Here is a 17624-nt window from a genome sequence, read left to right on the forward strand (position 1 = left end):
TGTCCCAACCACGGATCCCAGAGGCAACCTCAGCGCAGGCACCCAGCCGGGCACCGTTCACGTGTGGGGCACAGAGGGGCAGCACCGCACCCCACAGCCCGGCCAGCCAGTCCCTGTGCCCATCCTGAAGCCCAGAAGGCCTCTGGGGAACCGCACAGCCCACCTGCTTTGCCGGCGGCAGCAATCACTCCCAACACAGCTAGAAGGTGCCAGCTGGGTCCCCAGGGGAGGGCCCTAGCTGACAACAGCACAGCTCCATGTCCTGGCCTGTTTCCTGTGGTAGCCATTCCACTGTCGGCCCACTCACAAGTATAAATTCAAGGAAGAGAGCCATTGCTCCTTTGCTGGCTGGATGGGCAGGGCAGGGCAGGCAGTGGAGGAGGTCAAGGATGTTGGGCTGGTGGGCCCAAGCCCCACTCTGTGGCCCCTCTCTGCGGGCCGCCTCTGCCCTCTGAGCACTGGGCGTCCGCTCCAGCCTGGCTGTGCACTGTGATCACCAGCCTTCCTCACAGCATGTTGGTGGGTCTTTTGGGATACATGGAGGACTTTCTGCTAGCGTGATCACTTCCCATCGTTCTGATGCGTAATACAAAAAATTAGCCTAAAGAAGTACTTCCAGGCTGAGAATATGGCTCAGTAGTAGTGCTTGCCTAGCATGTAGGAAGCCCTGGGTTCAATTCCTCAGTACATACATAGAAAAAGCCAGACCTGGTGCTGTGGCTCAAGTGGTAGAGTGCTAGCCTTGAGTAAAAGAAGTTCAGGGACAGCGCCCAGGCCCCTGAGGTCTGTACAAGCCCCAGGACTGGCAAAAAAAAGAAATACTCCAATCTCACGTTGACAGATTTTCCAGGTCTGTCTTAGCACAGACTTTTAAGCAGGTGGCAGGCAGAAGGGAGGTGGCAGGACCCTGTCGTGTGGCCCTGGGCACCACAGGGTTCTCCTAAGAGGAGGCCAGAGGCCAGAGGCAGATGGAGACCCCACACTGCTCTGAAGAAGAGGAAGAGATTGGGCCTCCAGAAGTGGCCGGGCAGACACCGCGGTGAGCTGTGTGGTCTCCTGGAGTTGGAGTAGATGTGTGTGGCTTTAAGACGGGGACTCACAGGCCATGGGGAGGGAGGGAGCATGCTGATGTGTGGGTGCTCCTGCTCTGGGGCTGTGTCTGGACCCCGCTGGCCCAGCTAGCTTGGTGTTGAGGAGTGGCCCTCAGCAGGCTCATCAGGACCAGCACCTGCACCACACCCTGCTGTGCCCAACGGCAAGGGCAGCAGGTGGTGGGCAGGGGACAACCTGCGGGTCAGGGAGCCCAGGCCCCCGGCCCCGACTCTGCTGCCCCCTCCAGCTGCCACGGGTTCTCCATTGCTCTTTTCTGCCCTATGTTTATTACAAGGTGCATCAAGTTCTTGTTGGAGTTAATTTTGTCTTTTTTTTTTGCCAGTTGTGGGGCCTGAACTCTGGGCCTGGGTGCTGTCCCTCAGCTCTTTAGCTTAAAGCTAGTGCTCTACCACTTGAGCCACAGCGCCACTTCCGGCTTTTTTCTTTTTGCTTATGTGGTGCTGAGGAATCGAACCCAGGGCCTCATGCATGCAAGGCAAGCTCTCTACCACTGAGCCACCTTCCCAGACCTTAATTTTGTCTTGTGTGTGTGTGTGTGTGTGTGTGTGTGTGTGTGTGTGTGTGTGTGTGTGTGTGCGCGTGCGCTAGTCTTGGGGCTTGAACTTAGGACCTGGGCGCTGTCCCTGAGCTCTTTTTTTTTTTTTTTTTTTGGGTCCGGTCGTGGGGCCTGAACTCTGGGCTTGGGCGCTGTCCCTCAGCTCTTCAGCTCAAGGCTAGCGCTCTACCACTTGAGCCACAGCGCCACTTCCGGCTTTTTTCTTTTTGCTTATGTGGTGCTGAGGAATCAAACCCAGGGCCTCATGCATGCAAGGCAAGCACTCTACCACTGAGCCACCTTCCCAGCCCTCCCTGAGCTTTTTCTGCTCAAAGCTGGTGCTCTACCACTTGAGCCACAGCTCCACTTCCTGCTTTTTGGTGGTTCACTAGAGATAAGAAGGCTGGAGGTGTGGCTCAGGTAGAACATCACCAGCCCATGAGGAAAAGCATCAGATACCAAGTTGGCGTTTCTGTCTCCAACCAAAAACAGCAACAACAAAGGAGATTCAGAGTCTCAAGGACTTTCCTGCCAGTCTGGCTTTGAACTTCAGTCCTCAGCTTTCAGCCTCCTGAGGAGCGAAGATCACAGGCTTGACCACTGTCTGGCATGTGGCTATTTTCTTGTTTTTGTGAAGACGACGCTTTCTTTGAATGGCTGGTGGTGAGAACTGCAATCCTGCTTCTGCATTGAGCTCATCGCCACTGCGGCCCCATGTGCAGTTCTACCTGGGAGCCCACTGTCGGCCACTGTGCTTTTCACGCGGGCATGTGTACCACTTACACATCGCGCATCTCTGGCCGGGAGACCCGGGTCTCATGTCCCAGCACACACCGCACGGGGACCCGTCCCTCTGCCCATCTCCCCGAGAGTCTCTGGACAGGCATGTGACATCAGGAGCCCCTCACAGCAAGGCCAGGGCAGAGGGTGGCCCGTGCCGTGCCTCTGCCTGCAACCTTCTCGGCATCGCACCATCAGGAGCTCGGGGACTAGCAGGGCCATCTCAGGACACACAGGGGTCAGGAAGGGGCCCGGCCGGGACTGACCTTCTGTGCCCTCGGCCTCCCGGGCCTGGCCCTGTGGGGCTGGCGGCGGCTCCTCATCCTCCTCTTCTGGGTCATTCTCAGGCGTGGCCTCCTCCAGGAGGGCTGCACCGGCCGGCCCCTCCCCTGGGGACTTGGGGTCCTCAGGCTTGGCTTTCCTGGGCTGGCTGCGCTTCCGGTGGGACCTGGGAGAGGAGAAGCGTCAGGCAGAGGGTGGCAGGGGCGCTCTGGGTGTGGACCTGGGCACCCCACTGAGGCCGGGGCTGAGGAGAGGACGGGGTGGTGCGGTGTCAAGCGGGTGGTGATGGCAACTGGAGATGGGTGCCGACTGACACTGGATGGGAAGGAAGGTGGACCCCAGGGGCTCCTGGAGCCCGTGAGGGGCGGGACACACAGGGAGTTGATGGACAGCGGCTCGCGTGCGATGCTGGGTGGAGGGTGAGGGAGACACACTTACGCCAGCCCGGGCTTTTTGGTCTGCTCTCTCCTCCTCTCTAGACTGGGTTTCCTCTCCTCCTCAGTCTTTCTCCAGTGTCTGTTTTCTTTCAGACTAATTTGTCTAGAATGTAAATTTTCAGGGGTTTTTGTCTGATACCTCTGCCCAGGCCTTTAGGACACTCCAGGCCTCTCTGCTTGGGACCTGAGCTCAGGCCTCCGGCCCATCCTGCCTCCCTCAATGGGCTCCCAGCGCGGGGCCTTCCACAGCACTGCCCCGGCCCGGGCCACATGTGCTCACAGGGCACAGGGATGTGCTGCTATCCTAGGGGGCTACAGGGGATGCCCCTAAGAGCACCCTAAGTGAAGTGCGTGGCCTGAGGACTGCAGGCTCACTCAAGCTACTTCTTTTTCTTTTCTTTCTTGTTTTTTGGTCAGTTGTGGGGCTTGAACTCTGGGCCTGGGCGCTGTCCCTGCGCTCTTCAGCTCAAGGCAAGTGCTCTACCACTAGAGCCACAGCACCACTTCCAGTTTTCTGTCAGTTAACTGGAGTCATAAGAGTCTCACGGACTTTCCTGCCCAGGCTGGCTTTGAACCATGATCCTCAGATCTCAGCCTCCCAAATAGCTAGGATTACAGGAGGGAGCCACCAACGCCCGCGTCAGCTACCTCTTAATAACAGTGCGGGAGGAAGACCGGATGCAGTGGCTCAAGCCTGTAACTCTAGCTGCTTGGAAGGTGGAGATGGAGGACGAATGGGGTGACTGGGGTTAGAGGCCAGCTTGAGCAAAAGAAGTTCTTAACATTCATCTCAACCAACAGCCGAATGCAATGGTGTACACCTGCCATCCCTGCTATGGGGAAGCACAGTAGGAGGATTGCAGACCAGGCCAGCCCAGGTATAAAGCGAGAGCCAACTCAACAACAACCAACACAAAAACAGGCTAGGATTCACGTGGTAGAACATTTGCCTAGCAAGGCTGAGGCCCTCAGCCCAATCCTTAGAACTTCTAAGAAACAGTGGGAAAGGAGTGGAGAAGAGGGGCTAAAAGGAAGAATCTGGGTATTGTAGCAAAGCCTATAATCCCAGCTACTTGGGAAACTGAGGCAGGCACATCTCAAGTTGAGGCCAGACTGAACAAAGATATCAAGACCCTGTCTCAAATATGAAATCAAAAGCGAGGCACCAGCAGCTCACGCCTGTAATCCTAGTTACTCAGGAAGCTGAGCTCTGAGAACTGTGGTTCAAAGCCAGCCCAGGCACCAAAAAGCCAAAAGTGAAGCTATGACTGAAGTAGTAGAGGACTAGCCTTGAGCAAAAAAGCTCAAGGACAGCACCCAGGCCCTGAGTTCAAGCTCCAGAACTCACACACACACACACACACACCCAGGAGCTGGTGGCTCACAACTGTAATCCTAGCTACTCAGGAGACTGTGATCTGAGGATTACAGTTCAAAGCCATCCCGGACCGAAAAGTCTCTGTAAGACTCTTATTTTCAATTAACCACTCAAAAACTGAAAGTGGAGCTGTGGCTCAAAGTGGTAGAGTGCTAGCCTTGAGCAAAAGAGCTCAAGGATAGTGCCCAGGCCCTGAGTTCAAGCCCCACAACTGAAAAACAAAATCAAAAGTGCTGGGGGATGGCTAAAGTGGCGGAGCACTTGCCAAGTAAGCTGGGGCTCTGGGTCTCAGCCCCACCACAGCTAAGAAGGAAGGACCGCAAAGTGGGAGACCTGCAGCTGGGTGCGGTCCTGATTGACAAGGGGGTGTGGCTTCCTGGCTGCTGCTATTGACAAGGGGGTGTGGCTTCCTGACTGCTGCTAAGTCACCTATGGGTGAGTTCTTATGGCCTGTTCTCTCTGGCCTGTCTCCTCCCCAGCAACGATCCCCCAAACAGAACTGTGAGCAGCAGCACCCCTTCTGGTTTGGCTTAGCCGGGCCCTTCTTCCTGACTGTTCCCCCCAAGGCTACGCCTCCCCCAGGCAGGGCCCTGGACATCTGCAGCATGAGCCCACGAGATGACCCATGCCCACAGCAGCAAGCAGGTGTGGCATTCGGGGAGGGGTGCGCAGGCAGAGCATGGCAGGGTGCACACATGGGGCGGGGTGCACGCAGGTGAGGCACTGACAGGGGAAGGAGGAGGTGAGGGGACACGGGGCCCGCCTGGAGCCCTTCTCCAGCCCAGCGCAGCCTCTGCCTCGGGCAGGCAGCTCTGGCTCTCCTCAGTGTGGAGGAGAGGCCCCAAAGCTTTGGGGTTCCCAATTCTCATGCTACCAGGGCACCCTGCTAGGCCAGGAGCTGCAGGCCAGGCTCCCAGCGGCGCATGCCCAGCTGGCCAACTCCCCTGGCCTCTGTTTCCGGAACTGCCCTGGCTTGCCGGTCCCGCCCATCCCCACCACGCAGCCAGCCCTGCAGTCCACTTGTGCTCACCCCAGCCCTCCTTCAGTGGACCAGCCCCCCCTCCTCCCCAGCCTCACTGGCACCTCAGAGTGCCAGTCTGCCCAGCTGCTACCCACGGTGCTCAGGGTCTGGGGCCCTGCACGCTGGCAGGTCAAGGAATGGCAGGAAAACAGGCTCAGGAAACAATCTCATTCCCCACAGGCCCACAGACTTGGGGGGCTCCCAGGTCCCTACTGCCATCCCCTGCAGAGGCTCCTCCTAGGTGCAGGGCCTACATCTCTGCCTTCTCTGGTCTCTGGATCTCCTTATCTCCTTGTCATCTTGTTTGGTCATGACTTCTCTGTCAGTTGTGGGGCTTGAACTCTGGGCCTTGGTGCAGTCCCTGAGCTCTTCAGCTCAAGGTGAGTGCTTTACCACTAGAGCCACAGCGCCACTTCCGGTTTTCTGGTGATCAATTCGATCAAAGATTCTCATGGGACTTTCCTGCCTGGGCTGGCTTTGAACTGTGATCCTCAGATGTCAGCCTCCTGAGTAGCTAGGATGACAGGCGTGAGCCACCGGTCCCGGTTTGATTCTGATTTCTCTTCAGGATGTTGCACAGACGTGTCCAGCACTCTTCTGACCGTGAGGCCCCACTGGCGGGGTCTGGCCACACCCCTTGCTGGGCCCCGTGGGTGGATGCCAGCCTCTCCAGTTGCTTAGTTCACTTGGTGTCTGCAAGCAACTCCTTCCGCTGCAGTCCACTATGCAGGGTGACATTGCTTTCCATGATGGCTCTGGTGGCCTCTGTCACTGCTCCCTGACCCCAGGTCACTGGGGTGGGATTGTAGACCTTCATCTCTCCTGGGTTAGATTCACCTTCTCCATACTGTGGCTTTCAAGGCTGGAGCCCATCCTTCTGTAGCATTCTGCGAAAGGAGGTGAAGCCGGGACTCTACAGCTTGCAGGCAGTGTGGATGACATCCATTTTGGGGTGTGTGAAGTCTTCTAGCAACAGGCCCGTCATTCCTTATGGGACCTGCTGGCTCACCGTGGGCCTTTGGAGGCCTCCTGGTGAGACTCCATGCCAACTCTACAGGCCTCAGGGCTTCCTCTGGTCGCAGACGGGCCCTCTCTGCAGGAAGCCAGCCTGGCCCAAGAGGCTGCGCCCCACACATCATCTCTCACCTAGGGTGGCTTCACCTCAGAGCCCCACTTTCCACCACTGCCTCGACATTTCCCAATCCAGGTGACAGCGCTCTGCATGGAACTGAGGCTGTGGTAGTGGCTGTGTGAGGGGCCTGCTAACAGAAGGCCTTCCATTTCCAGGGACCCAGACGCAGGATCTGGATGTGGGGGCTGTTAGCAAGGCCCCCTCGCTTTGCAGACTTTTCCGTCTCCTCACCAGGGCCACCTGGCTGAGCTGTGCAGCTGCTCCTGGTCCCCTCCAGCAGTTCTGGGTCTTTCATGGGGAGTAAGATGGCAGTGCGTGCTGCCTGCCAGGATGAACTGTGCAAAGCAGCAGCAGAAACTCATTCAAAAAGCGACTGTCCCGGGGTCCCCAGTGGCTGGCGGTGGAGGGGCAGCTGGCAGCACTGCTGCTAACAGGCACAGCCCAGTAGCCACAAGGAAGGCTTTGAGCTAGCTCTTCCAGTGTGGGGATCTCCCATCTCGGGAGGACTGGTGTGGTGAGAGTTCCTGGCCACAGTTCTCAGGCTCTGGCCTCCTCTCCCCTAGCCCCCCTTCCTTTCTGCCCTCCTTGCTCTGTTTCTCAAGCAAGAACCTGTGAGCTTAAAGAGCCCCATCAACTAAGGTGGGCAGGCACAGTGGCTCTCACTAGCTACCCTAGCTACTTGGGAGGTCAAGATCCAGAGGATTACAGTTCAAGGCCAGCTTGGGGAAAAAAAAGGGGGGGGGGGCAGGAGTTCCCTTCTGAACCAACAGAAGGCAGGGTGGTACACACCAGTCATCCTACGTTTTGTGAGAAGCTGAGATTGGAGGAATCACAGTTCTGGGCCAGCAGAAAGACTTGTTAAGACCCCATATCTCAATAAAAAGAAGTTGGATATGGTGGCATGTGCCTATCATTGTGGACATGACCAAGAAGCCGAAATTAAGACAGCTCAGGGTCCAAGTGCATGCCCAGGGTAGGAAGCAAAACTATCTCAAAACTAATCAGCTCAAAAAAGGACTGAAGGCATGGCTCAAGTGAAAAAGAACCTGCCTACAGCAAGAGCAAGGCTCCAAATTCAACTTCAGTACCACCAAAAGGCGGGGGGGGGGGGGGGAGAAAAAAACCCTAACGTGAGGAGTTACACCTGCTATTGGGGAGAAGAATTCAGTAGCTGTCTGTTGAGTCCCTGGCTCCAGGTTCCTCCGTGGTCATGGGCCCTGTCTCTGACAGCGTGGACAAGCTGGTGGGCAGTGTCGAGCCATGGTGGGTGCCAGCCCGGTGGGAGGAGGAAGGAATGAGGCTGGCCTGCTGCTCTCTCCATGAGTGTCCCCTGGGTGCCAGTGCTGCTGGGTGAGAGCGGTTTTGGGGGACACTCTGTCCACATTTGGCTGGTGGCAGGAGAGAAGACTCCCATGTGGGTAGCTGGTGAGGGCTGGGGAAGCCAGCCACCAGGCCGCAGAAGGGAGGGTGGTGCAGGCTTGCCCATCTGCTTTGCTGGAGCGTGTGGCGGGGGCCTGCAAAGCCCCAGTGGGAGCCAGAGGCGGCGAGATGGGAAGGGGAAGCTGTGGAGACTTGGGGGCGATGGCCTCTGTAGGCTCAGGTGGTCTGGCTGTGCAGACACCTGGGACAGCAGTGGCACACAGCGTCCCCCTACCGTTCTTGCTCTAGGGCACTGGCTTCCCGCCAAGGGACTCTGGCTACATCTGGGGACATGTGTGGCTGTCGTGACTGCGGGTACCATTAGCATAGGGTGCTCCGCACCTTGCAGGGCTCAGGATATGCTGATAGGCCTCTGGATATGGGGCGGGGGCGGGGGGCAGAGCCAGACCCACTGTGCCACCCCCTGAGGCACGGATGCTTGGACTGAGCTGTACAGATGCTTGGACTGAGCTGTGGCAGCCCACACACACCCTCTGGGGAAGCTCCTGGGCCCAGCCTCCAGGCAGGCACAGCTGGGGGCTGGGGACGGCCATGTGGATGGTCACAGGCTGCCCGAGAAGAGACAAATACCCTCCCTCAGATGGAGACTTTTAATGTGAGTCACAGCCCTTCCGCAGAAGAGCCCCCCACGACTTAGAAGGAAAAAAGGAAATCAGCCTTGTTTTACATACCGAAGGCTTTAAAGGAAATTACATCCTTGGGAACATGACTTAATTTGTTATTCAGCCCCACTGCTCATTATTCCAGCTCCCCGGGATGGCAGAGCGAGGGCGAGGTGCTCCAGAAAGGAACAGGTTCGTGACTACCGGCTGGGCTGGGGGTGGCGGGCCCTTCCGCTGTTCCTGTGAGGAAGGTTCTGGACAAGGTGAGCGCCAGCCGCTCTTTAGACAGCCTCGAATCCCAGCATCCCGGCACCACAGTGCCTGTTATTGGCACACTGCCTTGTTGACCAATTAGCCCAAGCCACAATCAATGAACTGTTATGCAAATCACATGTCCAGGCAGAGTCCCCGCTGGGAGCAGCCACCACCCACTAGGCTGCTTTTCACGGGGACACACGGAGCAGAAAATCAAAGGCCAGGGAACAAAGGGAACCATGAAAGAGCCCACCTGTGAGCTGAGCAGAGACACAGGGAAGAGCATTCCAGAACTACAGGGTGCAGGAAGCAGGCGATGAGGCTCTGCATCCCTACTCACCCCTGACTTGCCAAAGGACGGGCAGTAAAAAATGTTTACTCAAGTGACCAAGGCTCACAGAGGGGCCCAGGTCCCAAGCCAAGTGGGCAACCCGTCTGGTACAGCTCTCATTCCAGCTGGGTGGCAAAGGAAACGCAAGTGTGTTCTGTGGTGTGTGGAGCCGCAGGAGATCCCCGCCAGCGTCACACACAGGGTCACCCACAGGCACCCATGGGTGGGTGACCATGCCCACACCAGAGCGGTCAGCCTTGGGGACCCTGCCGGGTGGCAGGTATCCGAAGGGGTCAGCAACCATGAGGATGTGCTTTGGCTCAGAAGGGAAGGAATGGAGGGAGACGCGGAGGAGGGGTGGGGGAACATGAACAGGGGTGAGGAGAGACCGCGGTAGAAGGCCGTGCTGTGCCACTGACCTGCGCAGGAGCTTGGCCTTCAGCGAGGCGCGCGAGGCGCTCCAGGAGCTGAGTTCCGGGCTGCTCAGGGCCGTGGGCCTGGTGTGGTCCAGGACAGTGAGATCCTTGCCCTGTTTCCACTGCTCGTAGCGCTCAGGCTGCAGGATGCGCACGAAGACATCCATGGAGATCTTCACCATGTCCTTCCGGCACGTGCACTGCAGAAGGGAACAGGCCCTGAGCTCAGCACCTCCGGCAGCAGTCTCAACGGGCCCCAGCAGTGGGTGGAGGACCCTGTCCCCTCTCGCCCTAAGACAGGATCAGGCAAACAGCGACCTCCCTCTGCGTGGCCTGTTGGCCGCACCCAGCAAATGCTCCAGGCGGACCCAGGGGGCAGCTTTGCCATGTTTGTCCCAGCCGCGCCTGGAGCACCTGTGGGCCACTAGGCCGGAGACTCAGCGGCTGCCTGCTAAGTGGAGATGCCCAGGTGCATCTGGGCTGGGTGCATGCTGGGCTGCTTCACACGTGCTGGGAGGGTCAGCAAGAGGACAGAGTCAGCAGTCCCCAGAGGGCAGAGGAAGAAGCTACGGCGGAGGCGCCACAGGAGACCTGGCCACACTCATTTTGGGGGGGGTGGGGTGGGGAGGGCTCCCAGGTGGCAGAGCAGCCATTTTCCTTCTTGGGAGGGGCAGGCCTGGCCCAGGGCCTTGAGTACACTGCGACTTGGCCAGTCTCGCTCTTTCATGGCCAGCTGACAAGGGAGTGGATAGCCAAACTACTCTGAGAGGCAACAGGAGGGGATGCTGGGGCAGGTGCTGGCAGTGGGGATGAAGGTCAGTGTCGGGCTTTGTAGGCCACAGTCTCCATCCCAACTCTCAGCCACCAAAACTCAAGGGCATCACAGAAAATGTGTAAGAGAATAGGTGAGGTTGAGTGCCAACAAAACTTTTCCCCACCGCCAGGCTTGCACCCCAGCCCTAGAAACCCCCTGTGCACCCCCCTGCCTCCCATCAAACAACAGCCCGTTTCCTAAGTGTGGCGGTGAAGCTCTTCCACGGCCAGTAGCTGGGGCAGGGAAGGGGGATGGGACAGACTGAGGCAAACAGCCCTTTCTCCATGTCCTCCTCTTGCTCTGGAAGGCCCCACGTCGGACATGCAGACTGGGGGTGTCTGTGGAGTGTTCCTGCAGCCCCACCCGCTCCAGCACCACCTTCTGCAGGACCCGGTGTGGGGACGGCGAGAGCAAGGAATATTTATGGGCCAGTGATTTCTAGCAAACTCAATTCCGTTCCTGGCAACTGGGCAGGAGAGCAAGGCCAGCGGTGCAATTTGGCCACCGAGTGGTGGGGGCACAGATGGCGCCTGTGTTTCAGGCTCCAGGCTGGCCACAAGCCCTCCTTTCCCCACGGCTTAAGGGATTTGTGGGGCGCAGCTCCACAATTGCTTTTTCTTAAGTAATTAGGAAAAGCACCTGGGCGTACCCTTGGGGGGCAGATGTGCTTGGTGGAGCACATCCCATGGCCCGGAACACGGCCTGGAACCCAGCCTGGACATTACTGGCCAGGCTCTTGATGTGCCCTGCCGGAGGCTGGCGCCCTGGGCCAGGTTGGAGCCTGGCACAGGCCTGCCCATGGTGGCAGGCCCTGCAGCACTGACAAGAAGGGGGCCGCTGGGCGCAGTCCCGCAGACATCCATGGGGGGCCCTGCTCCCGGCAGCGGGGCAGCAGGTCTCCTGAATCAGCACTGTCGTGTAGGGGAGCTGGCCGACCACTGCCACTGTGGCCTCTTGACTCAGGGGGGCAGGGGCAGCAGCTGTGTGGCCTGCGTGGCCTGCGTGAGGACTCCATGAGGAAGTGCTCTGAGGCCCTGGGGAGGTGCCGGGGCAGGGGGAGTCGGGACTCATCAGAAGTCTCAGGATGGTCTCCATCTGGCACCCCGAAGCCAATGGCAGAACTCCTCCCCCGCCCCCCACAGGTGAATGGTGCAGTTTGTGTTCACTATGGAGCCCCTCTCCGCTGTGTCCCCCACGAGGCCCCCTTCCCTCTGGGAGGCACATTTGGTCAGATGCTGCTGGAGCAACTGAGGTTGACGGCTCTGCCTGTCCCCAGATAAGTGGCGCACCAGTATGCACAACAGAAATGAGATGGCTCTGCAGGGGTGCAGGGTAGGAAGGAGGGGTAAGCGTACCCAGAACCTGTGTGCCACACATAACACCTCAGAGAACCCAGCCCCAGAGAGGCTGGACTGGACTGTCCTCTGCATCCTAGAGCCTGAAGGAACAAGGACGGCCCTCCCACTCCAAAATGGGGCCCAGATGAAGGAGCAGGGGTGAAGGAGTTTCATGTCTGTTTCATGTCTGGCTCCTGCCCCGCTGGCGCTGTCCCTGCGTGGCTGTCTTCTGCTGGCTCTCAGTGTGGGGATGACCACCCTCTGGTGTCAGCACCCAGGCTCATTGTCCCAAACAAGCTGCTTTGTGTCTGGCTGCTGCCGGCACCTCTTGGATTTCTAGGGAAATCCAGAAAGCATGGCCACCAACACACTGAAGATCTGATTATGACCAAAACTCTTTTACAAAAGGACGTGGAGACCCGCTGCCACTCCAGCCACAGCTCTTTGGCTGTGGGACTGGGCAGCCCCAAACTGTTGGGCACCCTTGCCCTTTACTGAACAGTGAGGTGTCACCCCCATGTGTCCTTTAGGAGCTCGTTACGAAGGCCAGGCCAGCCCAGAGCTCACCATCCCCCCACCTCCACTTCCCCCCCTGTCCTGGGCTCACAGGCATGCACCATGGTCTCTGGCACACGGCCCTGCCATTCCCTCCACTCTAGTCCTCAGCTGCACTTGGGATGCAACGTGCAGATGCAGCTGTGGGCACAGACGCATAGTCTGTGAGGCGTGAATACCCCAGTACCAGGCTCTACAGAAGTTTGGGGATCAAGGATGTGGCTCAGCATGCAGAAGGCTCTGGCTCACCCCCAGAACTGGGAAAACAAAGTATGCCTAGAGAAAGTTGCCAGCCTGATTTAAGGTATGGTGTGGTTTGGCGGGTCAGGACCATCTGCATTGCACAGTGCAGCCCATGTGTAAGCTTACAGAGCCTGCATGCCCTGTGTGGAGCCTGACCCCTGCCCTCACCACATCCACCTAAGTAGGCCATTTGCCGGGCCGCCCGGCCTAGAGGGCTGCATGGAGCTGTGTGTTATCCCCCCTGCCCTGGCACCCCCACACCACCTCAAGCCAGCCCCAACCCCCACTGTGGATCTCATCCACTCTGGCTGGGCCCCAACTCCCTTTAGCTCTGCTGCGCTGGTGGCCCTGGACTTGTACAGAGGAATGACACCAACTATCTGGGCCCGCAGAGAATCACCCCGAGAACCACACCTGGCTGAGACAGAGGTAGACCTGCAGCCTTTGGGGTAAGCATGGCTTTCTCAATTTGGGGGAGCAGACTCACTTCCTTACCAAGACCGAGCTCAGGCCAGGAAGCCACACAGATAGGCAAGCAGCTGAGGAACACATAGCAGGTCCGGACAGAAGGACATGGCCCTACCAGACTCTATATGGCCTTCAAAGGCTCACATAGACACCAAAAGCTGAGTGTGTCTTTAAGGCCCTCATTTCCTCCAGGTGTTGTGACACCAATTATCAGGTTTAGATTAGATTCTGCAATTGTGGCAATAAAATCCAGAGCACAACATTTTCAAAGCCTGAGGTAACTTGGCCAAATCATGCAAGGCAAGCCAGAGCCAGGTGGAAGCAGAAAGGCCAGCCTGGGGCTCACTCACCCTCCTCCACTGGCCAGCTACATGCCGCACCTGCTTCTGGGGAGGGACAGGCCCAGGGAGGCCACTTCCTCCACATCACCACTCAGGCCCTCACCAGGGTCCCCACAGCCTGCTGAGGCTCAGAGACAGTGGCCATGCCCCAGGGAACTGCATGGCCTCCTGCTGGACCAGGGGCTGGGCAGCCGCTCTGTGTCCTCACTCTGGCCACGAGTCCCCATGGGGATGCCTTCCCATCCGCTCATGAGGCCTGTGATGAGTCCTGTCACAGCTTTAAGAACTGCCTGGGGTCGCGTGATTGCCTGGCCAGAGGCTCAACTGTGCAGCTGTCACTTCCAAGTGACAAGCAAGAGATTTACGACCACTGCGTTCCAGGCCAGCCCTCATCTACGCGCCTCGGCTTCTGGCTTGCCCCTGTCACTCCAGGCCCAGACACCAAGCCAAAGAGCTGGGAGCTGTGTGGCTGTCACCCACACTGGAAGATTGACATATCAAACAGCCCAACATCCAGGACGCGGGTCTCGCAGGACCCACTGCTAAGTTCTGAAGAAAATGAGAAAACAAGGAGGGCTGGTGAGTTGCTATCAGTAGTGGGGGCAGGGAGAGAGAGAAGCAGAAACAAAACCATCTTTCGTCCAAAGTACAGAAATTCAGAAGCCGGGCCGTGGGCAGGTTGAGAGTGACCAGCCGCAGGGCTGGGGCCCGCTGCAGAGTGGAGGTGGGTCAGGACACACGGGCCACAGGGCAGCCGCCAAGTGCCTCACCCATTTCTCCACCTCCCCAGGGGCACTGGCCCCGTCTCAAGTGTGCAGAGCCACAGACCCTGGGAGAGGCGGCTGCAAGGCCCACAAGGTGACCCCTGCCCTGCTTCCCGCAGTGTCCCTCACTGCTGGTCTCTTGCGTGGCCCTTCCAGATGCCCTGAGTGGGGATATGAGCCTGTCCTGCTCCCCCGTCACTTGGAGCCATGGGTCACAGCAGGGCACTCACTAATGCCACAGTCCTGAGGGTCCCATGAGCCTGCAGGGGCGAGGGCCCTGTGGAGGCTAGGCATGGAGTCCGGAACACTTAGGTCTACCCCCAACCCCTGGGGGTACAACTCTCCATGGCTGGATCCTACTTCTGGGAGCCCCAGAGAACACATTCTGCCCTTCTATCCAGGACCACCACAGCTGCTGCCTGCTAGTGGCTGTGTGTGTGTGTGTGTGTGTGTGTGTGTGTGTAGAGAACACATTCTGCCCTTCTATCCAGAACCACCACAGCTGCTGCCTGCTAGTGGCTCTGTGTGTGTGTGTGTGTGTGTGTGTGTGTGTGTGTGTGTGTGTGTGTAGAGAACACATTCTGCCCTTCTATCCAGGACCACCACAGCTGCTGCCTGCTAGTGGCTCTGTGTGTGTGTGTGTGTGTGTGTGTGTGTGTGTGTGTGTGTGTGTGTGTGTGGAGAACACATTCTGCCCTTCTATCCAGGACCACCACAGCTGCTGCCTGCTAGTGGCTGTGTGTGTGTGTGTGTGTGTGTGTGTGTGTGTGTGTGTGTGTGTGTGTGTGTGTGTAGAGAACACATTCTGCCCTTCTATCCAGGACCACCACAGCTGCTGCCTGCTAGTGGCTCTGTGTGTGTGTGTGTGTGTGTGTGTGTGTGTGTGTGTGTGTGTGTGTGTGTGTGTGTGTGTGTGGAGAACACATTCTGCCCTTCTATCCAGGACCACCACAGCTGCTGCCTGCTAGTGGCTCTGTGTGTGTGTGTGTGTGTGTGTGTGTGTGTGTGTGTAGAGAACACATTCTGCCCTTCTATCCAGGACCACCACAGCTGCTGCCTGCTAGTGGCTGTGTGGTGTGTGTGTGTGTGTGTGGTGTGTGTGTGTGTGTGTGTGTGTGTGTCTCTCTCTCTCTCTCTCTCTCTACAACTCCTCATCTTTCCAGATGGGTCCCACCACGACTTCATTTCCAGGGGTACACATGCACACAGCTACCCCCTCCACTGCCAGCTCCTCTCCGGGGCCTCCAGTGGAGCCCAGGCTGTGGACAGACGAAGCCTGTTCCCCCTGCCATGCATTGGTGTCCTGATTGGAGGTACACAGGCAGACTGCGGGCCCGTGAACCAGCCGCCATGCTGCCCCATTTAAAGGCACTGAGCTTTAATCAGAGGCCAGCTCATCTGAAGACCCTGTACAGACATTAGCACTATTTCCTGAGAAACTGCAGAGTGGGGGAAAGGCCTGAAGAGAACATCACTAATTGTGGCTCAATAAAATCACCAACCCTAACAGTGCGTGGCCGCGGGGCCTCAGAGCAGCGGCACCGACTCCCAGCTGAGGCTGTGGGAAGCAGGGCGGAACATCGAGGCCGCCAGGGCGGGCAGGCAGTGAACAGCTAGGGCTGTGGGCAAACATGTGGCTGGTGCGGCTGCACGGAAGACAGGGCTAGGGCCAGGCAGGGGCAGCCCTGAGCCCAGGGGACAGAGGGCAGCAACCAGATGACGCTCATGCCCCAAACTGAGTGGGCACTGCAGACTTTGAAGCACAGCCACAGACTCCCCACCCCTCCTGGTCCATGGTGTCCCAACCCACCTGGCGGTGGCCGGCCCACCAGGTCCCTACTCTCTGCCCAGTCTAGATGGTGATCTACCCAGCCCCAATGCCCTGTGCTGGAATGCCAGGACAAAAGCCTTCCCTGTGTGCATGGACTGCGAGTCCTGAAGGGCCCAGGGAGTGGCTGGTGTCCTCATGGGCGCAGCAAGTCAGGAGAGGGCCACCAGCCTAGGGTGCCCATTCGGTACCTGGTCCCACTACAAGGAAGACAGAGACAGGGCTGAGTATGGCCGAGGCAGAGGGAGGCCTGGGCAACCTGCGGGGAGGCCCTGCCCATCGCTGACCAGATCCCCAAGGACAATCAAACACTGCCTGGTTGGAGGACCCCAGGTTCTTAGGAGAGGACCCTGGCTTCCCTGGCTTCAGAAATTCTCCCTTCCTTGGGGCCTGCCTCTGGCCTGGGCCTCTTGGTCTTGTCCTGGTGCCCGGCTGTGGACAGCTCGCTCGCAGCCCTCTGTGTTGGGAAGTGGGCGTCCAGACACACAGTTCTGTATGCTGAGCATGTGGCACACGTGACTAGGACCCCACGTCTATGGCTGAGCCCACAGACGTTGTGGAAAGAGCGGGTGGGCCCCCTGCTTCCCATGTAATTATCAGCACTGCAGAGAGAAGCTGATGACAAACCAGTTCATTAGGAATCCACTGGAAGCATCGCAGCGCCTCATGAACAAAACAATGAGGTGCCGCTCCCAGGACTCTCCTCAGCCCCAGCCCCAGTGGCTAGTGCGTGGCTGCCTGCTCCTTCCTGCCACCTCCAAGGTCAGGGGCCCCGCTCCACTCACCCCACAGGCCTGGGACCTCCTGGAAACAGCTTTCTGAGCCAGGTAACAGTGACTCCCACCAGTAATCCTAGCTATGCAAGAGGTTGAGATCTTAGGATCCTGGCTCAAAGCCAACTCTTGTAGATAAAAACAAGAGACTCTCAGCTAACTAGCTAAAAGCCAGAAGTAAAAAAGCTAAGAAGGGACAGTTCAAACCCAAGTACTGGCAAACACACACACACACACACACACACACACACGCGCGCGCACACACACACACACACACACGCACGCACACACACGCGCACACATGCACACACACCCTACACCGCAGGAGCCTGGAGTCTGTCTTGCGTCTGTGACAGGTGCACACACAGGCCCTGCTCCCCTACCTCACCTGCTCCCCTAGTCTACAACCCGACTCCCCTCCTCCTCTGTATAGAAAACCACTCACTACCATATATACAAACCTGTGCGCCTCTAGGCTGATGCTCCCTGGTACACCCTAGTACATTCCAACAGCCCCAGGAGGGGTATCTTTGGAGCCCCACTTTATCAAGGGGAAGCTGAGGTGCAGAGCCTGCCTGGACCAGGACAACACAATGTGTGTCACTGAGCGCCCCAGCTCTGAGTGTGAGCCGCTCTGCTCCCCCAAACTCCTCCTGGGCCACTGCTCTGGAGAGGAGCAGCTTGGCAGCACCCCCTTATTCTCCTGGCCAAGGCTGGGCCCCAAAGGTGAGCTCTCCATACTTGAGGGGAGCCAGCAGTGCCACCCAGCACCTTGCTAC

General features: G+C 58.2%; 1 protein-coding gene across 2 annotated transcripts in view; it reads right to left on the reverse strand.

Moving 5' to 3' along the window:
* The window catches only part of Kdm4b (lysine demethylase 4B), a 99472-nt gene that overhangs the window by 12313 nt on the left and 69535 nt on the right, over positions 1-17624 (reverse strand). Inside the window, exons 10-12 of one of the 2 annotated variants that reach the window (XM_042669955.1) lie at positions 9726-9922; positions 3149-3250; positions 2695-2876 (exon numbers count right to left, since the gene is read on the reverse strand). In XM_042669955.1, the coding sequence (XP_042525889.1) occupies positions 2695-2876; positions 3149-3250; positions 9726-9922 (481 nt within the window). The remainder of the gene's footprint in view (positions 1-2694; positions 2877-3148; positions 3251-9725; positions 9923-17624) is intronic. The other variant, XM_042669956.1, reaches the window with a different exon arrangement.

The sequence above is a fragment of the Dipodomys spectabilis genome, unplaced genomic scaffold, assembly GCF_019054845.1.
Source record: "Dipodomys spectabilis isolate Male_0828 unplaced genomic scaffold, ASM1905484v1 ptg000511l, whole genome shotgun sequence".
NCBI classification, from domain to species: domain Eukaryota; kingdom Metazoa; phylum Chordata; class Mammalia; order Rodentia; family Heteromyidae; genus Dipodomys; species Dipodomys spectabilis.